This window comes from Brachionichthys hirsutus, chromosome 8, assembly GCF_040956055.1.
Source record: "Brachionichthys hirsutus isolate HB-005 chromosome 8, CSIRO-AGI_Bhir_v1, whole genome shotgun sequence".
Classification (NCBI taxonomy): domain Eukaryota; kingdom Metazoa; phylum Chordata; class Actinopteri; order Lophiiformes; family Brachionichthyidae; genus Brachionichthys; species Brachionichthys hirsutus.
The window spans coordinates 4352265-4370933 of record NC_090904.1 but is presented as its reverse complement, the minus strand read 5'-3'; the positions used below and the strand labels follow the sequence as shown (position 1 = coordinate 4370933).

At 43.8% G+C, this 18669-nt stretch overlaps 2 protein-coding genes across 2 annotated transcripts; both read left to right on the top strand.

Annotated features, from left to right (window-relative positions):
- Positions 1-245: 245 nt before the first annotated feature.
- On the top strand, positions 246-4073 carry timm17a (translocase of inner mitochondrial membrane 17 homolog A (yeast)). Its single transcript, XM_068742441.1, has 6 exons — positions 246-309; positions 1269-1368; positions 1614-1677; positions 2464-2592; positions 2987-3097; positions 3213-4073. Exons 1-6 carry the CDS (start codon positions 284-286, stop codon positions 3281-3283), a joined length of 501 nt encoding a protein of 166 aa, XP_068598542.1. The 5' UTR covers positions 246-283; the 3' UTR covers positions 3284-4073.
- Positions 4074-5082: 1009 nt separating this feature from the next.
- Positions 5083-16969, top strand: LOC137898460 (ras-related protein Rap-1A-like). Its single transcript, XM_068742498.1, has 8 exons — positions 5083-5133; positions 8264-8353; positions 8629-8697; positions 9043-9099; positions 9873-10013; positions 13264-13407; positions 13661-13804; positions 15912-16969. The coding sequence occupies exons 2-7, from the start codon at positions 8297-8299 to the stop codon at positions 13748-13750; spliced, it is 558 nt and encodes a 185-aa protein (XP_068598599.1). The 5' UTR covers positions 5083-5133; positions 8264-8296; the 3' UTR covers positions 13751-13804; positions 15912-16969.
- Positions 16970-18669: the final 1700 nt, after the last annotated feature.

The following is an 18669-nucleotide window of genomic DNA, read 5'->3' as shown; positions in this document are numbered from 1 at the left end:
CCACTGTTGGTGAATACAGAAGAGAGTACAGAGTCAATAAATTCCCAAAATCTTTTGAAGTACTGAATTCTCGAAAGCAGTTTGTTGTATAAGATTAATTTTGTGTACATTTATCGTAACATAGGCATTTTCCTGCCAGGTAGCAACTTGCCCACTTATGTGGTAAGTAGCACGTTGTACTAAAAAAAATATGAAATGTTCCTTTAAGGTATGACGTTGAGTCATTACGTCAGGCCGTAGAACGCCGTTACGTCACAGCCCCAGGAAGCACCGAGAGAACAAAATGGAGGAGTATGCTAGAGAGCCATGGTGAGTCTTATTTAATAAAATATATAACTACGCTTAATTTTTTGCATGTATTGTCGTCCATCTATGTTACATAGCTACTACATTGGGCGTGTTCGTTTATTTCTACAGCATAACATCTGGCATAGTCTGAATATCGTAAATCCGGTTCGTTGCATTGCTTTAGCACAAATGCTAACTGCATTGAAGTGTAGTAGTTTTGGCTAGCATTGCTATATCACGTTGCTAGTGACCTTGTCGTTTTACTAATCCGCTTATCTTTGTGCCTCGTGTGAGAAACCCAGTTTTGTATTAGGTTATTTGTGAGCTACAATCTATGGCCGCTGCTTATGATAATTTTCGCTGTTATAGAATTAAAGCATCGGCTCAGAGCGTTTTTATATAATTAAGCTAGCTACGTTAGCCACCTGTGTGCTAACTACCTTGTGAGCATCATGCGGATTGCGCAATAGTTGTAGACTCTCGCCCAAAGGTCAAATTATATGTGACGCAGTAAATTAGGCTATTATTTTGTTCGTTGTGTCAATAATTATTTTTTATATATGTGTGTGTTTGTTGGTCTGGTATTGAGTGCTGTGCGACTGTCATGATCAATTCAGCAATCAGTGGTTCAAAACGTAATAATCAGGCAATAAATGTACTTTGTAGAGAACTAGAAATTAATCTGCATTGTTTCTGTATTTCTAAATAGGTGGAATTAAATATTTTTGGACTCTACTTTTATATGTGTAGTTACTTTTAAGTTGACACCCTTGAATGTAAAAATTGTATGTTGTTAGGGACAGTATTTGTTTTACAAAAGTAAATTCCAGTTAAATGAACTTTTAATATATCTCTGTGCATTGCTAACATTATAATGGTCGTGTACACGGTTTCTGATCTTAACCCATGTCAAGACTGAGCCTGCAGCTGGAAATCTGGTATTGCATGAGATTGAGATCTTTCCTTGCATGTGGTTTTAGTCCCTGGAGGATTGTGGATGATTTTGGGGGAGCCTTCACCATGGGAGTTATTGGAGGAGGAATATTCCAGTCAGTAAAAGGCTTCAGAAATGCACCCTCAGTAAGTTCAGTCATGTTGCTTTACAATGTTTGTGTACTGCCACAGCCTACTGTAAATAATAGAGTACATACCTGCACTATTGACAGTGCCCTTTCTGATAATGAGAATATACATTGCATGTAAAATGTGTCCGTTTCTGCTTTGTACCATGTGTCGTCATAATCTGCAGTCTGATCATTTTGCCTTCGTTCTATACTTGCAATGCAGTTGAAAAGGAATTATTGCAGCGTTTGCTTCTCTTGTAGGGGATAAGCCACAGAATGAGAGGTAGCTTGACTGCCATCAAGACCAGAGCCCCACAGCTGGGAGGTAAGACACTACTGGACTTAAATGACCTGCCTTGTAACAATTTGTTGTTTAATATGAATGAAGTATTCTCTGGAAGCTGGATAGTTCAACTCTGGAACCAACAGGAGCCCTTCTTAGCCTTGCAACTGTATAAATTTACTGGCAAGTAAAAAGTAACGACGCATCAATATCCTGGCTTATAGGCCTTCTTGAACTTCAACAAAAAAAAAACTGTAGTAGTAGTAGTAATTCCAGTTGTCCCAAATCATATTGAGGGTTTATATCGGGGTATATATTCGTGCAACATCACTAGGAGATGTGCAACTCGCCACTATTTTTCCTGTATGGTACAGCTGATGGTACAGCAGCAATGCTGTCCTTCACCACAGCTGGCTTTGTAGTGCAAGCAGACACGGCATGCATAGCGTACGTATGGATCTGAAAACGTACGGCATTTCAGTGTGGCAGATACACTTTCTATATATACATTTGTTGAATTGGATATCGGCAATTAAACCCCAAATTTCCACATGTAGCTTATTGACAGCCATCAAAGTCGTCATGCTGAGGGGTGTTGACGCCCCGTCTTATAGAGTTCACCTATGGGCTGCAGCCCCCCCCCATCCGATGGAGGTTGGAGTCATGTGAAAGTCATTCGGACAACGGTAGAAAATGGTATGAAAATGAGACTTGAGCTTCCTGCTGAGGGAACCCTCTGAAATTCCAAATTTCAGTGATGATAAAGGCATCGGCTTAGTCTTTAGACTGTTCCTTGTTAAACTGATGTGGATGCTTTGTGGTTCGCAGGAAGCTTTGCAATATGGGGAGGCCTCTTCTCTATGATTGACTGCGGTTTAGTAAATGTACGAGGGAAGGAAGATCCTTGGAACTCAATTACGAGTGGGGCCATGACGGGGGCTATCCTCGCAGCGAGAAGTGAGTAAGCCGAGGAGAAAAGCCTCCTGCATCTTCAAAGTTAGTGTGCTTGAACACATTTATGTCTCTTACAAATTGGGGCGACGGTGGTTGAGCGGGTCGTTCGGTGATCGAGAGGTTGGCGGTTTGATTCCTGGCTCCGGCACGTGTTCACTGTTGTTGTGTCCTTGGGCAAGACACTCCGAGATTTATTTGTGAATAATAAAATGAAAACATGTATGGGGGTGTGCAGCGCTTAAAGCTACAGTAGCGTAATTTCATTAAGAACACGGGTATCATTTCTGAGAGATTCCTAGATTAAAAATGAAAGCGAAAAGTTCGTTGATTTTTATGACGTCTCAAGTTACCGCTGTTAGTTGTTAGTAATGTTTTAATACGGCCTGTTCTTCTGTAGATGGACCACTTGCCATGGTCGGCTCTGCAGCCATGGGAGGCATCCTGCTGGCATTGATCGAGGGCGCTGGGATCCTGGTTTCAAGGTTTACGGCTTCACAGTTTCCAACTGGTGAGAAACGCAAAGTTTTTGTGATTGATGGGGACATGGAGTACTTTGTATATTTATATATTATCTGTCTCTCTGGCACCAGAAGCCTGAAGTTGTTGTTTTTTTGTCACTCCAGGACCTCAGCTTGCAGACGAACCTGCTCCCATGCCATCACCTTCCTTTGGAGACTACAGACAATATCAGTGAGGACGCCCCACTCGTTATCCACTAGGCCTTTTTTGAATTCCTTGCTGAAGTTCTGAAGAAGAAATGGAGATTCGGAGTGCCAGATGTAAAACAATATCAGAGAAGTGACTGGCGAATCACATCTTAATTGACCTTCTTTTGAGATCCATGTTGCAGACCTGCCTTTGTGCCATTCTCAGCTTCTGTCATGTGCATCTGTCAAACGTTGTGGGTTTTGTTTCTGAGTTTTTCTGGGTTTGTGATTGATTAGGCAACGTTACTTTCTCTCATGTTCAGATTGTAAGCCGGCTGAATGCAGCAGTGGGCAGGTCAAGGCTGACTAATTCTAGATAGTGGTGATGTGACATCACAAATCACCTTTACATGTGGAATGCTCTATATATATATATATATATATATATACACGCAGTAAAGTCTTTGCGCTTGTGTTCAATTGTTAGTCTTCGTTTGCTTTGAGTGGGTCATCTGTTAGGACTGGGCGCTAACACTTGGCCAGCTTCTATTTCATTTTATTCAGCTGTGACTAACAAACACTTGCTAGAAGCTCTACTATCCAAGAAGTAGTTTTTTTTTATAAAGGAATTTATTTATTATAGATTGTAAAAGGTTGTACGGATTTATTATTTTTTATGTGACTGTTTCTACATTCAACACAAACCTGGTGGAAAGATCGATCATGATGAATGATAGGCAGAAAACAAATGGATAAACTGAAGCAAGGGATTGTTATGCGCTGTTTTAAAACTTTATGACAGATTGTACTATGGTACAATAAAGACATAAATTGTAATATGTGTGTGTTTTGTAGCCTAATTCATCCCCACACATGAAGATTATGAATAAGAGGTATACTGTATAATGTCAAACTTCTTGAGAGTGCCCACCTAGAGTCCGCGCTGCGTGGGTAGAATTACTCGTTCTCCACTAGAGGGTAGCCCTTACAAAGTCCACACCAGCCAAAAGCTACTGGGTGTGCATAAAAGGCCACATAAATGATCACACTTTTAAATGAGTTGTGTGTTTGCCTCATACATTTACATGTTTGACACTAATTACGGGTGAAAGGCACACTGAACAAGCTGATAGGGACAGGATATTGATGCAGATTTAACAGTCCTAGTTAAGTATTTGGGGATGGAGTTTGTTCATTTCAAAGTTGCTTTAAATTTTAATTGAGTTTAAATCACAAAAAAAGCACAATTATTACATTCTTATTAAATAAAACGGTAAATGTAAATATGTACGATATGCTTCGCATGAAACCCTCATTTGCTTTATGATATTCTATTGATGACTTTGAAAAGAGCATGTTCAAAAGGTTGAGCATTTTAATGGCTAATATGAAGACCATATTATATAACAAATATTAATTCTGTTTAATGACTTGAGAAACTAATTGGACTTGCCTTGATGGATTTTAGATGTTAACCCATGTGATCTTGTTTCAACATGACCCCAATCTAATATATTTAGGTATATAAAGCTAGTTTTATCAAACCAAACACTCCCAAAACATGAAACACTCCCCAGGCTTTGGTTTTGGTTTCAAAACAGCGAAATGGTCACATTTGAGAAGCTGCACTCTCAATTCTTACAGAACAACAAACATGTCTCATATCTCAGTAATGTGCTTTTAACAGTGACTAATAAAACTGTTTTCTACGGACGCCCGTTCTTCCGGTACATCCCGTTATCACGCAAATGATGCGGGACGAGTGGCCGGTGCGTGACGTGGGTCGGACCCTTTTAAGTAAAACGAGAAGCGGTCGGGAGTGACGTCATCTGCGCGCACAGGAGGCCGGAGGCGAGCTGACACTTGCGGAGCGGCGAGAGACAGCGAGCGAGAAACGGTGAGTGGAAAATGTCAAACTTTCACCGATGCTTTAAGAGGCCGAACAAATGATCTGCGTGGGCGCACGCCGTGTCGACCCGTAAGCCATTACCGACCGGAGTGATATTAGTCGGATAAATGAGGAGAACAGTCCGCAAGAGCAAACCGGGAGTGTGCTCTCCCATTTTAGTCAAGGCCAGCCGGAAGGGCAGCTAGCGTTAGCATGTGACGGTCCTTTCGGAGCCAAAGCACCGCAAAGCCGGTTAATGGAAGCCCCGTCAAGTCAGGCTGACATTCGAGCGATGCATCGCTGCGTTTTCTCCGACAGCCCGGTCCGTGTTTCGGTGCTACGCCGAGGGCAGGAATGCGCTTGGCTTGCTAGCTCTCTGGCTAACGAGCCGCAGCTAACAGTTGTGCCCCGACTCAGGCAGTCCAAGCTAGCTAGCTAGCTAGCTAGCTAGCTAGCTAGCTAGCTAGCTAGCGAGCGGCGCTTTACTAGCGAGCTTGATTAGTTACAGAAATGTGGCGGTCTCACTTTCTGGGGTGAAAGAATGTCGCATATTAAGGATGTGTGTAAGCGGGTTTATGATTTGAAACTAACTTGATCAATGTTCTTAGATTAGGTTGTGATTAAACGCATCGACGGAGCCTCCGTTCCTACACTGTGGTGGAGACAGCCACAAACGCGTCTGGGAGTGATTAGCATTTATGCTACTTTGCAAAGCAAATTGTGTTTTCGGTATGTCGACCCGAGAATTGAGGTTATTCTTTTCTTTTCTGGGTGCATACTTTATGCCAGCCTGTTGCAGAGCTATTCCTCCTGCAGGGGAGTGTGAATGTGGGTGTGTAAATACTCCATCCTCTCCAATAACCAATAATTGCTCGTTACAGTTTCTTGGTAAGGTAGATGTTTCTGCCTGATTGAATAAAATAAACTTGGATCACACTGTCCATCTGCCTCGCTGTACCCTGGATGCCTTCAGAGACCCCCCCCCCCCCCCCCCCTCCAAGCCTGCTGTTGGTAGTTCGGAACAGGAACAGAGACTGGAAGAGGCTATTTTAGACGGTCGCTGCTCCGTTTCCATCCGATCAGCATGGAGTTTTCGTAAAGCTTTGGAAAGAGGATGTGGTTGGAAGTCAAGGCAAAAGCACGACACGGATTATTTGATGTTTCATAAAAGGGGCGCTTTGTAATTGGCAAATAAGTTGAGGTGTAATGAGTTGGTGTACTTCCAAGTAATTGGAGCGCTAGCTCTTAAAATGGGTTAGGAACTGATCTAATAATGATATAATGCTACTATGAATCAATTAGCTGGTTTACAAAGCTGTCTTTATTTTAACTGGTAACAGGTGCTTGACAGGCTTTCTGGTTAATTATTTATGGTTTCTTATCCTAATATATTTCAGGGGATTTGTGATAATAATCTCAGTGTGAATAAGTGATGTAAAATGAGGTTTTGGCTGATGTAATGATTCATGAGGATCTTATCTAAACTTTAACGGAACAACCATATGTTTCCTATCACTAAAGCTTGAGTGGGCGCCTTTTCCTTTTAGTGCAACTTCAATTCTGAAATGTGCTGACAAACAAGCAAAAAAAAAAAAAAAAAAGACAACCGAAGACTCTGCTTCCAGCGTCAAGCTTAACTAACCGATGTTTGCATTTTGACCGTCCGCTCCTGGAGGGAGAGGGAGAGAGTAGCTGTCAGTCATGCCATCTGCTGAGTCAGGCACTGTGACGGCTTCATTGCTTTGGGATTAGCTTCACGGGTCCAGAAAGTAGGCGATACCGAGTGCTGTAATTTAGCTGCAAAGACTTTTATTTCAGCCTGTGCTGCTTTGCGCTGTAGTTTATCCTGCTACATTCACTGCATATTCCTCCTAGCAGCTTGCTGGTCCAGGTTTCGGCCGTAGATGGCTGCATACCTTTGGCCTCGGTGGGATCACGACGCAGTGCTTTCTGTGGCGTGTGACTTTCCCCTCAGTCCTTATTTGCCAGTTACTTAAAGAGCAGAGCAGCGGCAGTAGCATGTTTGTCTTGTTGTACATGACGGGGTGTAGCTGAGGGCAGTGGAAAGGAGAAGAGCTTTGGTATGAACAGATGTCCTTAAATGGCTCTTTCACTGCGTGTGTGTGTGTGTGTGTGTGGGCAGTGGAGAGAGTGCTGCATTGTGTGTTTTCCTGGTATGAATGTTTTAGATAAGGTGTCAGCATCCTTCTCGTTCATGACTCACGTCCCCCATTTGCTTCAGTCTTTTGTGGAAAAGTCTGCACTTGCTATTAGGAAGGTATTCCAAAGAGGCGTAGTGTTTGAGCTGATTTATTCAGCTGACTTCGTTTCTTGAGTTGTGAGGTCATTTGAGCTCGGGAGGGTAGTATTTTATTTCAACATAATTATTTCTGACATTCTTGAGACGATAAATTAAAACGGACAAGCTCAGAAAATTCTTTGCTTGAGGGAAATTACCACTGTAGAACCAGAATGGTGAAAATGCTGCCAACTGGGGCTGTAACGGTTCACGTGATGTATTGAACCGTTTCGGTTCTGCATGTTCGGTCCACTTGCGTACCGTTTTGGTTTTATGCATTTTTTCTTTTTTTTTTTTTTCCTCATTTCTCCTCTGCTGCAGATGTTGTCAAGGCAACCAGAGCTGTGCTTTCTGCAGAAAATGTGGATAAGTTAATCGTTCTAGCCGAAACCTTTAAGCTTTATTAGTTAGTAGTAGTAGTTCAATTTGTCCTATTCAGGCTGTTGCTGCTAAGTGTTCAAAGTTTACAGTTTTAAATTGTTCCAATATAATAGTTTTAAAAACGCAGTCTAATTAAATTGAAATGTCACCCAAATGGGTTGCTTCTCCGTACACTCAAACACACCGCAGCTGGTTTGTGTTATAGGGGGGTCACATACTTTTCATCTCCTCCTCCCTCCATTGTTGTGCTGCTTCTCCATAACCTCCAGGAATGACTAGAATCTTTCTTTTCAGGAGTCGAAATATTCAGAGACCAGGCTGGGAAAATTCTGTTATTGGATCAAACCGACTTGAATCTTGTTTTTGCTGTGATTTTGTTTGTTTCTTTGACTTGTTTTTTGTAGTTTTCTCATTTTGTCTCTTCCATTTTGCTTCTCCCCACCCCCCCCCCCCCTGCAGATTGTTGGGCTGTCCACTGAAACGAACCCCGCCATGCGTGAATACAAGCTAGTGGTGTTAGGCTCTGGAGGTGTGGGCAAGTCCGCTCTGGTGAGTATTTGCTCTCGAACCCCTGTCAGTTATTGTGAGGCCGTGAATGTCTGATACCTTATTTGTCCTGTTGAGCTAACTTAATATAAACCTACCATTATGCACACTGCTTAATGCAGGACATGAGCTAAACTCTTCAGGCGTGTGTGTATAGAAATAGTTTTCTAAAGGCGAGAGCTAAACGTTGTCTGCGTCCCTGACTGGCAACGTTTGCTTCTTGTGGTCGGGGAGTCGCATTGGGCCGATGATGATTTGCTCTCTGTCTTCTCCTGCAGACGGTTCAGTTTGTGCAGGGAATCTTCGTGGAAAAATACGATCCGACAATAGAAGACTCGTACAGAAAGGTGAGAGTCCTGTGAGAGGGGAGAGCAGGCGGGGTGGAATGAGCTGATTGTTAGCAGCTGCTCTGCAGATTAACGTCATGACCCTGTGCTTTTCTTCGCTCGTCTAAATCCCCTCGACTCTCTTGCTGTCTTCGGGTTTCCTTTTTTTTCTTTGTTTATTTACTATTTCTCAAACAAGCGAATTTGACCATCTATGAGATCAATAAATTTACATCTGTCTTTGAATGCCTTTCATGCCGGTTGTCTCTTGTGGTTTGTTTTTAAGCAGCATTTCAGATGTGGAATATTATGTGCATATTCGCCTGAACTTCAGTCTCATGTCACGTCTGTTTCTCTCTTTTATAGCAAGTGGAGGTCGATGGGCAGCAATGTATGCTTGAAATTCTCGACACGGCAGGCACAGTAAGTGAACGCCACGCACATTAGGACCCCTGATTTACTGTAGAGAACACATTTGGTTGGACATTTGGTTGGACATTTGGTCAGTCCTCCACTTCTGTCCAGACTCGGACGACTCAGCACTTGATCGGAGTGAGAGGAAGGTTTGTCAAGACATCCTTCATTTTAAATCACCAAGATAATACATTTTATGGTTCATTGCAAAGCACACAGACTGCCTTTGGAGTCATAATATTTGGTTAAGTAAATACAATTGTATAAATCTTAATGTTCTGATTTTAAATAAAGTCAAAGTAATGACATTCATAGCAGCCTCGTCCTTATTTGGTTTAGTGCTCTCTAGTTAACTCTGAGTCAAATAGTGTCTCTGATGCTAAAAAGCACGAAACAATTACTCTGAAATCAAACGGAGCTGTTTGCGAGGAACTAGGAGAGGAGCAGCTTTCTCTTTTGTCCTGCACAGGTATGCAAGAAGAATGTGGGTAAGATAATCGTATATGTGGTGCACAAGCAACTCGCAAGCAGGTCCATGCTTGTTCCTAGTGGAAGGACTAAACGCTGCTGATCTTCTACCCCTCTGCAAAATGCTCTGAATACGTTGTGGCAAAAAAACCTGACAGAGATCCTACATTTCAACTACATAACTCTCAAGAAGTGATTCATCGATCTGAGATTATATTTGTTTGTCATTTTATACTCCGTCAAGTATTTAAAAGATAGTAAGCATATATTTGAGGGAACTCATGTCCTGTTTCTCTTTTGTTGTCGCTGTGTAGGAGCAGTTCACAGCAATGCGGGACTTGTACATGAAGAACGGCCAAGGCTTTGCCCTGGTATACTCCATCACAGCGCAGTCCACCTTCAACGACCTTCAGGACCTGCGAGAACAGATTCTACGAGTAAAGGACACCGAGGATGTACGTCTGCATGCTCCTTCAGTGACGCGTTTTATTTCATGTCAGACAAAGAACAGATAAGATATGAGCGCCTCGCCGACGTGTTCACAGCCGCCTACATTGTTCAGGACAGATTTACACTGTTGCTATGGATACTATTGAACACTGTAAGCATTGTATTTTCTGCCGGCGATTACACATTTGTGTTGCTTCAACATATAGCGGGCGTTGTCATTGTTATGTCTGTGTTTGAGGAGTGAAAACAGGATGCTTATTGCACTGATTACTTCATGCTGTGCACGTTTAATGTGAACAATGTTAGCTAGGATTCTCGTCAAAAGTTTGAGCATCTTATTTCTTCACTTGGGATGTTCAGCCTTTAGTTTTCTGTTCTGTATGAACAAAGTTGTCTTTCCCTTCTGCTGTGCTCGACGGCTTGGATCTGTGACAAATAGAGGTGTGTGTGTGTCGTGTCCTATTTGCCTTGATGTTTCTTTGCTAGATGCACGTTTTTAATTCTTCTGCACCGGGCGAATTGCGAGGCTGTGGAGAGAGAAGGCTCTCTGTCCCCTTTCTGGTTGGGCAGATAGTACGTCAGCAGTATCTAGGATTCCCTTTTTTGGTGATCTCTGAAGGGAGTAAGTGTTACCATAACCCTCTCTCTCTGTTCCCTGTCATCCATCGTAGAAGCCCCTCTGCATCCCGGTGGAAATGTGTTATTACTGTTTTATAAGACGATCTTTAAGTCGTTGTTTCGCTCCCTTCACGTTCCATCTGTGCCAGTGACGCCCCAGTGCTTTTTGCTTGACGTGGCCTTTTCGTCACCTGTTGCTCTGCGTTCGTCTCCGTTCCTCGTGGCCTGGCTGTGGGTTGGTTCTCCCTGAGGGCGATTGGACGGTCAGAGAACCGGCCTGGTGAGCGACGACGCTTCATTCGAGCTTCTGTGGTGAAGGAGGAGGTTAGCCTCGGGTTAGCAGAGGTGGCTACATTGTGCGTGAAAACCCTTTTCTGCTAATACTGTGGTTCTGGTGGACCCCCCCCCCCCCCCCCCCTCAGGTCTTAGCCTGTGTGATTATAAGGCTATTATGGCCCCCATGTCAGCTATCAGTCCACCAGTGATTTAAGTCTTTTACTATAGTGGCTATCACGTATGTTTATCTTTCTCTCCCTTGCCAGTACGCACAACCATGGGAATGCTTAACGTCCTTTCCTCTTCGTCCACGGGAGGAGATTTGTTATTTGGAGAACGCTTTGGAGCTACTGCAGTGCTGTTGCAGACATTCCTGTTGCAACTACAGCTGTTTTCATTCGCAGCTCTTCCATGCGCCGTTTACTGCAAAGCTGGCGGGATTTACAGAAGTAAAGCCAGGCTCAAATTGGAAAGCCTTTTAATGACCCACAGTATGGCCGAATTTCACCTCCTGAAGACGGTTGTTCTGGGTGAGCAGTCATCAGTGTGTCAGAAGCTCACTTCCATTACTTTGCTCCTCACTTTGGTAGGAGAGGGCTCTTTTTTCCGTGCTATCTCACTCTTTGTCTGCGTGACTCGGATGATGCTAATGCTTGCGAGTCATCGCTCCATTTCGTACTTCTGTGTCGGCCAGAGTTCAACGTATGGCCGTATAGCTCTGCGGTGGGACGGGACTTGTCTGTAGTATGTTGGGAGCCTCTGAACGGATCGTCTGAATTCTTCCAGGAGGCTAATGCTGCCTTGTGTGCTGCTGACATTGAACATTTTCCCCCCCGTCCCAGCATACCGCCGTCCCAGCTCAGCTCAGAGTTTGTGTAGGGAGGGCATACCGCAAGTTCTACCAGGACCCCCCTTTGGGGGAAATGCCGTTCAGCGGTGCAGTGTGAAAAGCGCTTGTTTGGATATCAAACATCGAGCAGCAACCACCAGAAGGGTTAATCTAAACATTGCGGTTTCCTGTCGTCTGTGTCGCAGCCCGGAGAGAGAAGCGCTGAAACATTCAGCTTATCTGTTCAAAGTATTACGTTTCTGGAGAAAGATGGCTGTGCCGCTGTCAAAAATGGCTTGTGGGTGGCAAAAAAAAACATTTTAAGCTAGTTCGTCAATGTACCATTATTTCAGACAAATGTCCAGTTTTTACTGATCTCCATTCATCGGGATTCTGGGACCAGGTGCAGCAAGTGACTGCAGGATTTCCCATGCATAGATTCATTAATCACAGGCCAACCTCAAATAGATTCCCCCGGTTGATTTATTATTGGCGCCTGTTGAGCTGCATGCAGAATTTTCCACTCGTTGTTTGTGTGTCTCGACAGTTTAGCTGCACGACAATCGCAACACAACCCGTGGACCTGAGAACGCGCTGAACATTTCTCACTTGTTTGACTTCTATATGTCGGCAGTTTTACTTCAGGAGGTCTAGTAAAGTTAAAATGCACAATTACTCGCTGCTTGCCTGCATGGAGTCCATCTTAAATGTTAGAAAAACTTCAGGAAGGAAGGCGATGTTATCCCAGCTGGGCGGGGCAGCCATGACTTCCTCCGGGTCGGCAGCTCCCCAGATAGCCGGTGAGGAAGCAGCAGGCAGGATGAGACGCATCCCGACTGCCCCGGCTGTCTGCTCTGACGGTTCCAGCTGAAGTTCTACCCAGAATATTCTGTCTTCCTCTTTTTTTTTTTTTAACCTTGGTTGCTACATAAAATAGACTTTGGACACAAATGCGTTTGGGCGGTTCCAAAGCCAGCTGCAGCTTTGTTCTTGGTTTTGTTTGGAAAGGAAATGACTGAAGGGAAACCGCCTTCACTGCTGTTTCATATTGATTCTCTAATCTCGTGTCACTGCTGAGTAACCGCTGGCATCTTCTGTCTTCCCTCAGGCATGGATTAGATTGAGTGTCTTGATTGTCTCTGGTCTTAAAGCCTGAAGGGGGACACACTGTGCTTTGAGAACGCATTTGAGATGAGTTCGATGAGAAATTGCACAACTGTTCCTCTCATCGTACCCCAGTCCCAACTTGCATCCACTTAATTGTCACCACCAGTGTTCCCAGTAGGCCTTAGCCTTTGTAATCTGGTTTGCTGTTGTACTTTTGAAGGCTAAGCCACAACAATATAATCGCAACCTTTTTCTGAGTGGCAGTTTTCATTTCTTGAATATCCATATTGTGATGTCACAATGTTGTAAAAATATTTTTACAAATGTTTGAAGTAAAATCTGTTTTGTCTTTCGCACAAAGTCAAATGAACATCTGGAACTTGCCTCAAAGGAGCTCGTACTCTCTTCTTGTTGCTTGTCGTCAGGTGCCGATGATCCTGGTGGGGAATAAGTGCGACTTGGAGGATGAGCGTGTGGTGGGGAAGGAGCAGGGCCAGAACCTGGCCAGACAGTGGAACCACTGTGCCTTTTTAGAGTCCTCTGCTAAGTCAAAGATCAATGTCCTTGATGTGAGTACAAACAGAAGCAAACTGCCCTGAACGGCATGCTCCATTAAAACGCAGGTAGTAATGATCGTGGTTACTCACCGCTTCACCGCCGCTAAGCCTGCTGTGCATAAACGCTGATATAAATCTAGTGATGCGGCTCCAACTGATTGCTTCGAGGTGTTTTAAGTTCACTTGTTACAAACGTGATGGATGGTTTTTCCTCTTTGGAATCACTGACCGCCTTTTGTTTTCTTCTTTGCTGTGTCTGTCTTAGATCTTCTATGACCTGGTCAGACAGATAAATAGGAAAACGCCAGTGGAAAAGAAGAAGGCGAAAAAGAAATCCAACTGTGTCCTGCTTTAAACCCCCCCGCCCCCCCCCCCCCCCCCTTCTGCCCCTGCAGCAGCTCTGAGCCAGGTGTGTCTTAAATGTCCTAAAAGCCCAGTAGCTGACATGTTCATGAAGTCTTTCTGCATCTGCAGGCTAAAAGGTTAATTAGCCTGAGAGGATATACTCGTGTCATCCGAGCTGACGCTCCGGTATAGTTTATTAAACATCTGGTCTGTTGGGAGTTTGTTTGTGTGCAGTAATGTCAAATCAAATGAATCTTGTTAGCCTAAAACGCATCGACTGAGTGGTGGTGACTCTTCCTCACGGAGTTCTCCAACGAGAACCTGAGCATAGAATGACTGGAGAAGCTTTGGGGGTTCAGCTTTTTACCTGTGTTAAAAATGTAGAGGGATTATTCCACCCACATTATAGTGACGGCAGGCCAGTGGGACGCAGGCTGTGCCTTCCATAAAACGATTCCATTCCTTTGAAGCCGAGTCGTGTCGGATCCAGTAAGTGTTTCTGAATCGGCCTTCAAAAGAGGGCAATGCTTTCATGAACACTTTCTTGTATCGTCTGCATTGCGGTTGAATGGATGGATTTAAATATCAACCTCAGCAGAAACAGCAACTAGTTATGTCGGATATGACATGTAGCAGCTCTTCTCTGAAGTCTAGACTCTGATCATTGCAGCTTGAAGCTATAATTCCCCCCTAAAAGGTGATATTGTCTGGTGCAGCGCGGTGGCACATTGAGTAGCGGTGCTGCCTCACAGCGAGAAGGTTCCAGGTTTGATTCTTTTGGCGACGTGTCGGGTGTAGCCCACCTCACCGTAGTCCGCCTCCAGCAGCACCCGTGACCTGCTAGAGCGGCTAAATAGTGGAAGCTAAGGCTGAAGCGTTCACTTTGTTTGAAGCGGACACCAAGGTGGAACGTCTCCCCCTGGAGGATCATGGGATTATTAGATTGAGGGTTTTAGAAGGAGGCTAAATGTATTAGCTGTGTTTGAACCGTGTGACTGGTGGGCTGCAGGGAGACATTGTCCTTAAACTGGGAGGACTTCAGTCAGTCAAGGTGCTGACTCGACCAGGGCGAGGGACTCGCTCCTGGAGCTCAGCCCCTTTTATATCGGTTGGTAAATCATTTCAGGTCAATCCAGTCCTCTCTCAGAAGTTTGGTAATTTATTGCCATCATAACTACATTCCCTGAATTAAACATTTCCATGTTGGGAGCTGACGGTCTCCAAACACGGGCTGCCCCTGCCGGACCCTCTGTGTACTGTCTGGATCAGCACTTTGGCCCTGCTGCAAGAACTATAAACTATTGCCTTTGCCTGGAGTCTGAAAATACAGTTGCAAAACTAAGCAAGGATGTGCAGTTGAGCAGCATTGAGTGATGGAATAGTGGTGTGTAAACAACAACCCAGATGTGTCTCAGTATCGGGGCTATTTTTGTTTAGAAATATAAATGAGTGTTTGACAGAGCTTGGTTCAGACTGCAGCCCCCCCCCCAGGAATCTGTCCAGCCTCCGTTTTATACGGAGTGTCATGACTTCAGTCGCGTTTAATTTGCAGTGCGAGGGGAGAACCTGATGATGCTGGATCAGTGAAACGGACTCTATTGTGCCCGTCCCAGACACCGAGGCCGCTACCCCCCCCCCCCCCGTGTTTCTGGACTGAATCCATCTGTGTGAGAGTGAGGCCTCTGTCAGCATCCCCTGGGGCGTTGTCTGTAACCCCCCCCCCCCCTCCCCATTTCACACGTTGACTGTCCCAGTGAACCAATGCTAATAGGATTACACCCTCACCGTTCCACGGAAGGCGGGCGGGGGTGGATACAGTGCCAGCCCCAGACAGGACGGACATGTCACTGTGGACCACATGGATATTTTCCAATTTGCTGACCTCAATATGCTTCAGTTGTTGTTGTATCCACAGGAAGAGGGACTGATGAGGGGTGGAGTCTGTGCAGGTGTCTTTCTGACTTGGGATATTTTATGTTTGATGGACCTTAAATAGCAGGGTTAGGGTTAGCAGCTTCACAGTCGGGTTTAGCTGTATGTTTCATGTGTTAATGTGTAGCCCCTTCCTCTTCAGAGTTTATACTGACCCGTCCCCCCCACCATGCGTTTGTGTCATGCCAATGAGCAGCCACTAGAGGGCACTAATACTGAACTGCTGTGCTGCTTTGCAGAAATGCTGTAATGAAGAACTGTTGCCCTGATTGGAACGTGCCAGCACTCCAACAGCCCCGACCCAGATGCCCCCCCCCCCCCATCAGCCATAAACGGTGAATCAGCTGACTGAACTGCTCCTAACAAAGATGAAGATTATCTGCATGAGAGAGAGAGGGAGAGAGAACAGAGTGAAGAAAGTGAAGAAAGTGAGAGACAGTAAGAGAGAGAGGACTGTGGTCTCTCCTCTGAAGACCTTCCTCTGTGTCTCAGTCTCTGTGTGAACCCTGAATGGACAGTCTCCATTTCTACAAACACAACGATCCTATGGTGATGAGAAAAGCCTCTGAACATTAAAAAAAAAAAGTGTCCATGAGTCTCATATTGCCAGAGAGCAGGCCCTGTGTTTTTTTTTTTTTTGACAGTTTAACACAAAGAAAGTTACCTTGTTAACGGAGAACCAACTTAGAACTCGGATTCAGTATTTTTCATCGTTTTCAATATCGGCATCGTATTTGAAAGACATGGAAGTTGACCTATTTCAGTTGTACGACTATAACTATTCTTCAAAAAAGAGCATGAAAAAATTGCATCAGTTATTACATGTAGATGTTTTCAAGTGAAATTGAGTGACAGAGTGAGAATTATTTTATAGCCATACACCTGTTCTCCATGCCCGTCATGTCAGTGATGATAGATTGAGGTCTATAATATGTATTTGTTTTATTATATAGTTTTTCTTTGCCCTGTTCGTTCATCATGGACTTCTCTTCTGCAAATATCTCTCTCTGATGTGACTTAATTTTATACTCTGTCGCTGGGATTTCATAGCTCCCATAATATATTCTAATGCCTTTTTTTTTTCTTTTTGCGTAATAATGCTTCAAAAACAAAATGGGTCTTTTATAGAAGAAATATGGGGAAAAATAAGGATTGATTTCTATGTCTCTTGAAACTGAAATATATTATACTAAACCAACTCTAATAATGCTTGTGTTTTTCTGTCAATGATGTCCCAGCTTTTATGAATTAAAGTACATTTTAGTACATTCTCATTATAGTGGTCAATGTATTTTTGTGAATTAAACTTTTATTCAAAGTTCATTTAGTTTAAGAGTGAAAGATGTTTTTGGTTTGGGGTTGTCTTGTTAGTCTGGTTAATTCTTTCATACATATGATGATGAAATCGCTCTGTTCATTGATCAATGGATGGAATATAGAGGACATGATGTATTGCGTCGTCTCGGTCACCCCGCTTGCAATAATGTGTTACCCTTATTGACCAATAGGTGTCAGCATATGAGCAGAAATGTGTAAAGTATTCCAGGTCGTGCTGCCCAGCAGTAATTGTATGTGAATGTGAATAATCCATTTTTAAATCGGTCGTTTTGTTCAACAAACCAAATCTATTGAATGTATGACCACGTGTGATAAAACACGGTTTCTCACAAATACTATTGGAAACATTTATGGATGAGAATGTTGCTTTTGCTGATCAAGCAACTCAAGAGGTTTGATATAAAGAGTTATAGCACTTAACAGTTTATGGACTGTAGTCCAGTGATACTATGTCTACACTTCTGGGTGTTGGCAGGCAGGCAGACCATGCATGGCTACTTTTTCAAGGTAAATATGCTGCTTCATCCCAGAGGAGGAATGTGTCGGACGGAGGATGCCGGCGATGGAGCGAACGAGGGTGACTTGCTCCTTGCTTTTGACTCCTGTTTCCTACACTGCAGCCTTGACTGAGCCCTTAATCCCTTTAGTGGTTGAGAGGAGGAGTAATACCAACACACTTTTGCACTCTTGATCCTCTCTGAAACCACGCCTCTCGTCGGACGCCCTGGACTGCGGTGTCTCCGGCTGGCTGGCCGTCTGTCATGTGATGCAAGTGAATACGTCACACATTGTGATGCATCAAAACTGTCATGCGGTAATGTTGGAAAGCAACAAACAATCATTCAGAGGCGACATTAGGTATTTTTAAACAGTCATTCAACTGAGTTACTTTATGGCAGTGATCAAAATAAGAGCTTTAGTCAACCCAAAACGAAACACCAAACAACATAAAATTGTTTTTTTTTAAAGAACAGGAAAATGTAAAGAATGTTTTGGAAGAAGTCCTCCTGATTGTGAATCACAGCCAGTGTTCTTTAAAACAACATACATTGGTGGGATGGATGAATCCTTAAAGAGCGCCGTCAGACATGAGAAAGCTTTTATCCACTCAGGACCTCTGGACCCATTATAAAAGATTAGATATTTTATTGGTAATTCCATCCCTCCATCTCGTCCCCCACTCCACACACACACCCCCTCCTTCCCGTCCCATTGCCAGATCAATTAACAGATTAGTGGTTGTGTGGGATAGATTGAAGGCCTGCGCTTATAGGACATCTTCCCTGTCTAATGGATTTTCTGGAAGGCGGGTGAAGCTCAGCTTCAATGTCAGGGGAATATTGGCACTTTGGCGTGCAAGGCTACGTTAGCCCTCTGAGAATTCACCAGCTATCATTTCCTGTCTGTATTTCATTTATTTTTTATCATGTAAATGGATGCTGTATTGATGCTAAGGCTAATTTCTCTAATAACCCTGTTTGCCCTTTATTGTCTGCTTCATTCTGTATGTTTTTACTGCAAAATATATATTTTCACATTTGTTCCTTCTATTGTCGTGTATGTGGGTCTAATGTTTTGAAGTGCATTAGATAAAGTGTCATTGGGCGTGGCATCGGGCGTGACTTCTGCAGCTTGGCACCACTTTCTGATGCCTTCTTC

What these genes read in the sequence shown, in the direction of transcription:
- timm17a (XM_068742441.1), top strand. Translation starts at nt 284, where the DNA reads ATGGAGGAGTATGCTAGAGAGCCATG. An exon ending in CAGAGCCCCACAGCTGGGAG is followed by an intron (nt 1,678 to 2,463) that starts GTAAGACACTAC and finishes TGTGGTTCGCAG; the next exon opens with GAAGCTTTGCAATATGGGGA. An exon ending in GGCTATCCTCGCAGCGAGAA is followed by an intron (nt 2,593 to 2,986) that starts GTGAGTAAGCCG and finishes GTTCTTCTGTAG; the next exon opens with ATGGACCACTTGCCATGGTC.
- LOC137898460 (XM_068742498.1), top strand. Translation starts at nt 8,297, where the DNA reads ATGCGTGAATACAAGCTAGTGGTGTTAGGCTCTGGAGGTGTGGGCAAG. An exon ending in GTGTGGGCAAGTCCGCTCTG is followed by an intron (nt 8,354 to 8,628) that starts GTGAGTATTTGC and finishes CTTCTCCTGCAG; the next exon opens with ACGGTTCAGTTTGTGCAGGG. An exon ending in TTCTCGACACGGCAGGCACA is followed by an intron (nt 9,100 to 9,872) that starts GTAAGTGAACGC and finishes GTCGCTGTGTAG; the next exon opens with GAGCAGTTCACAGCAATGCG.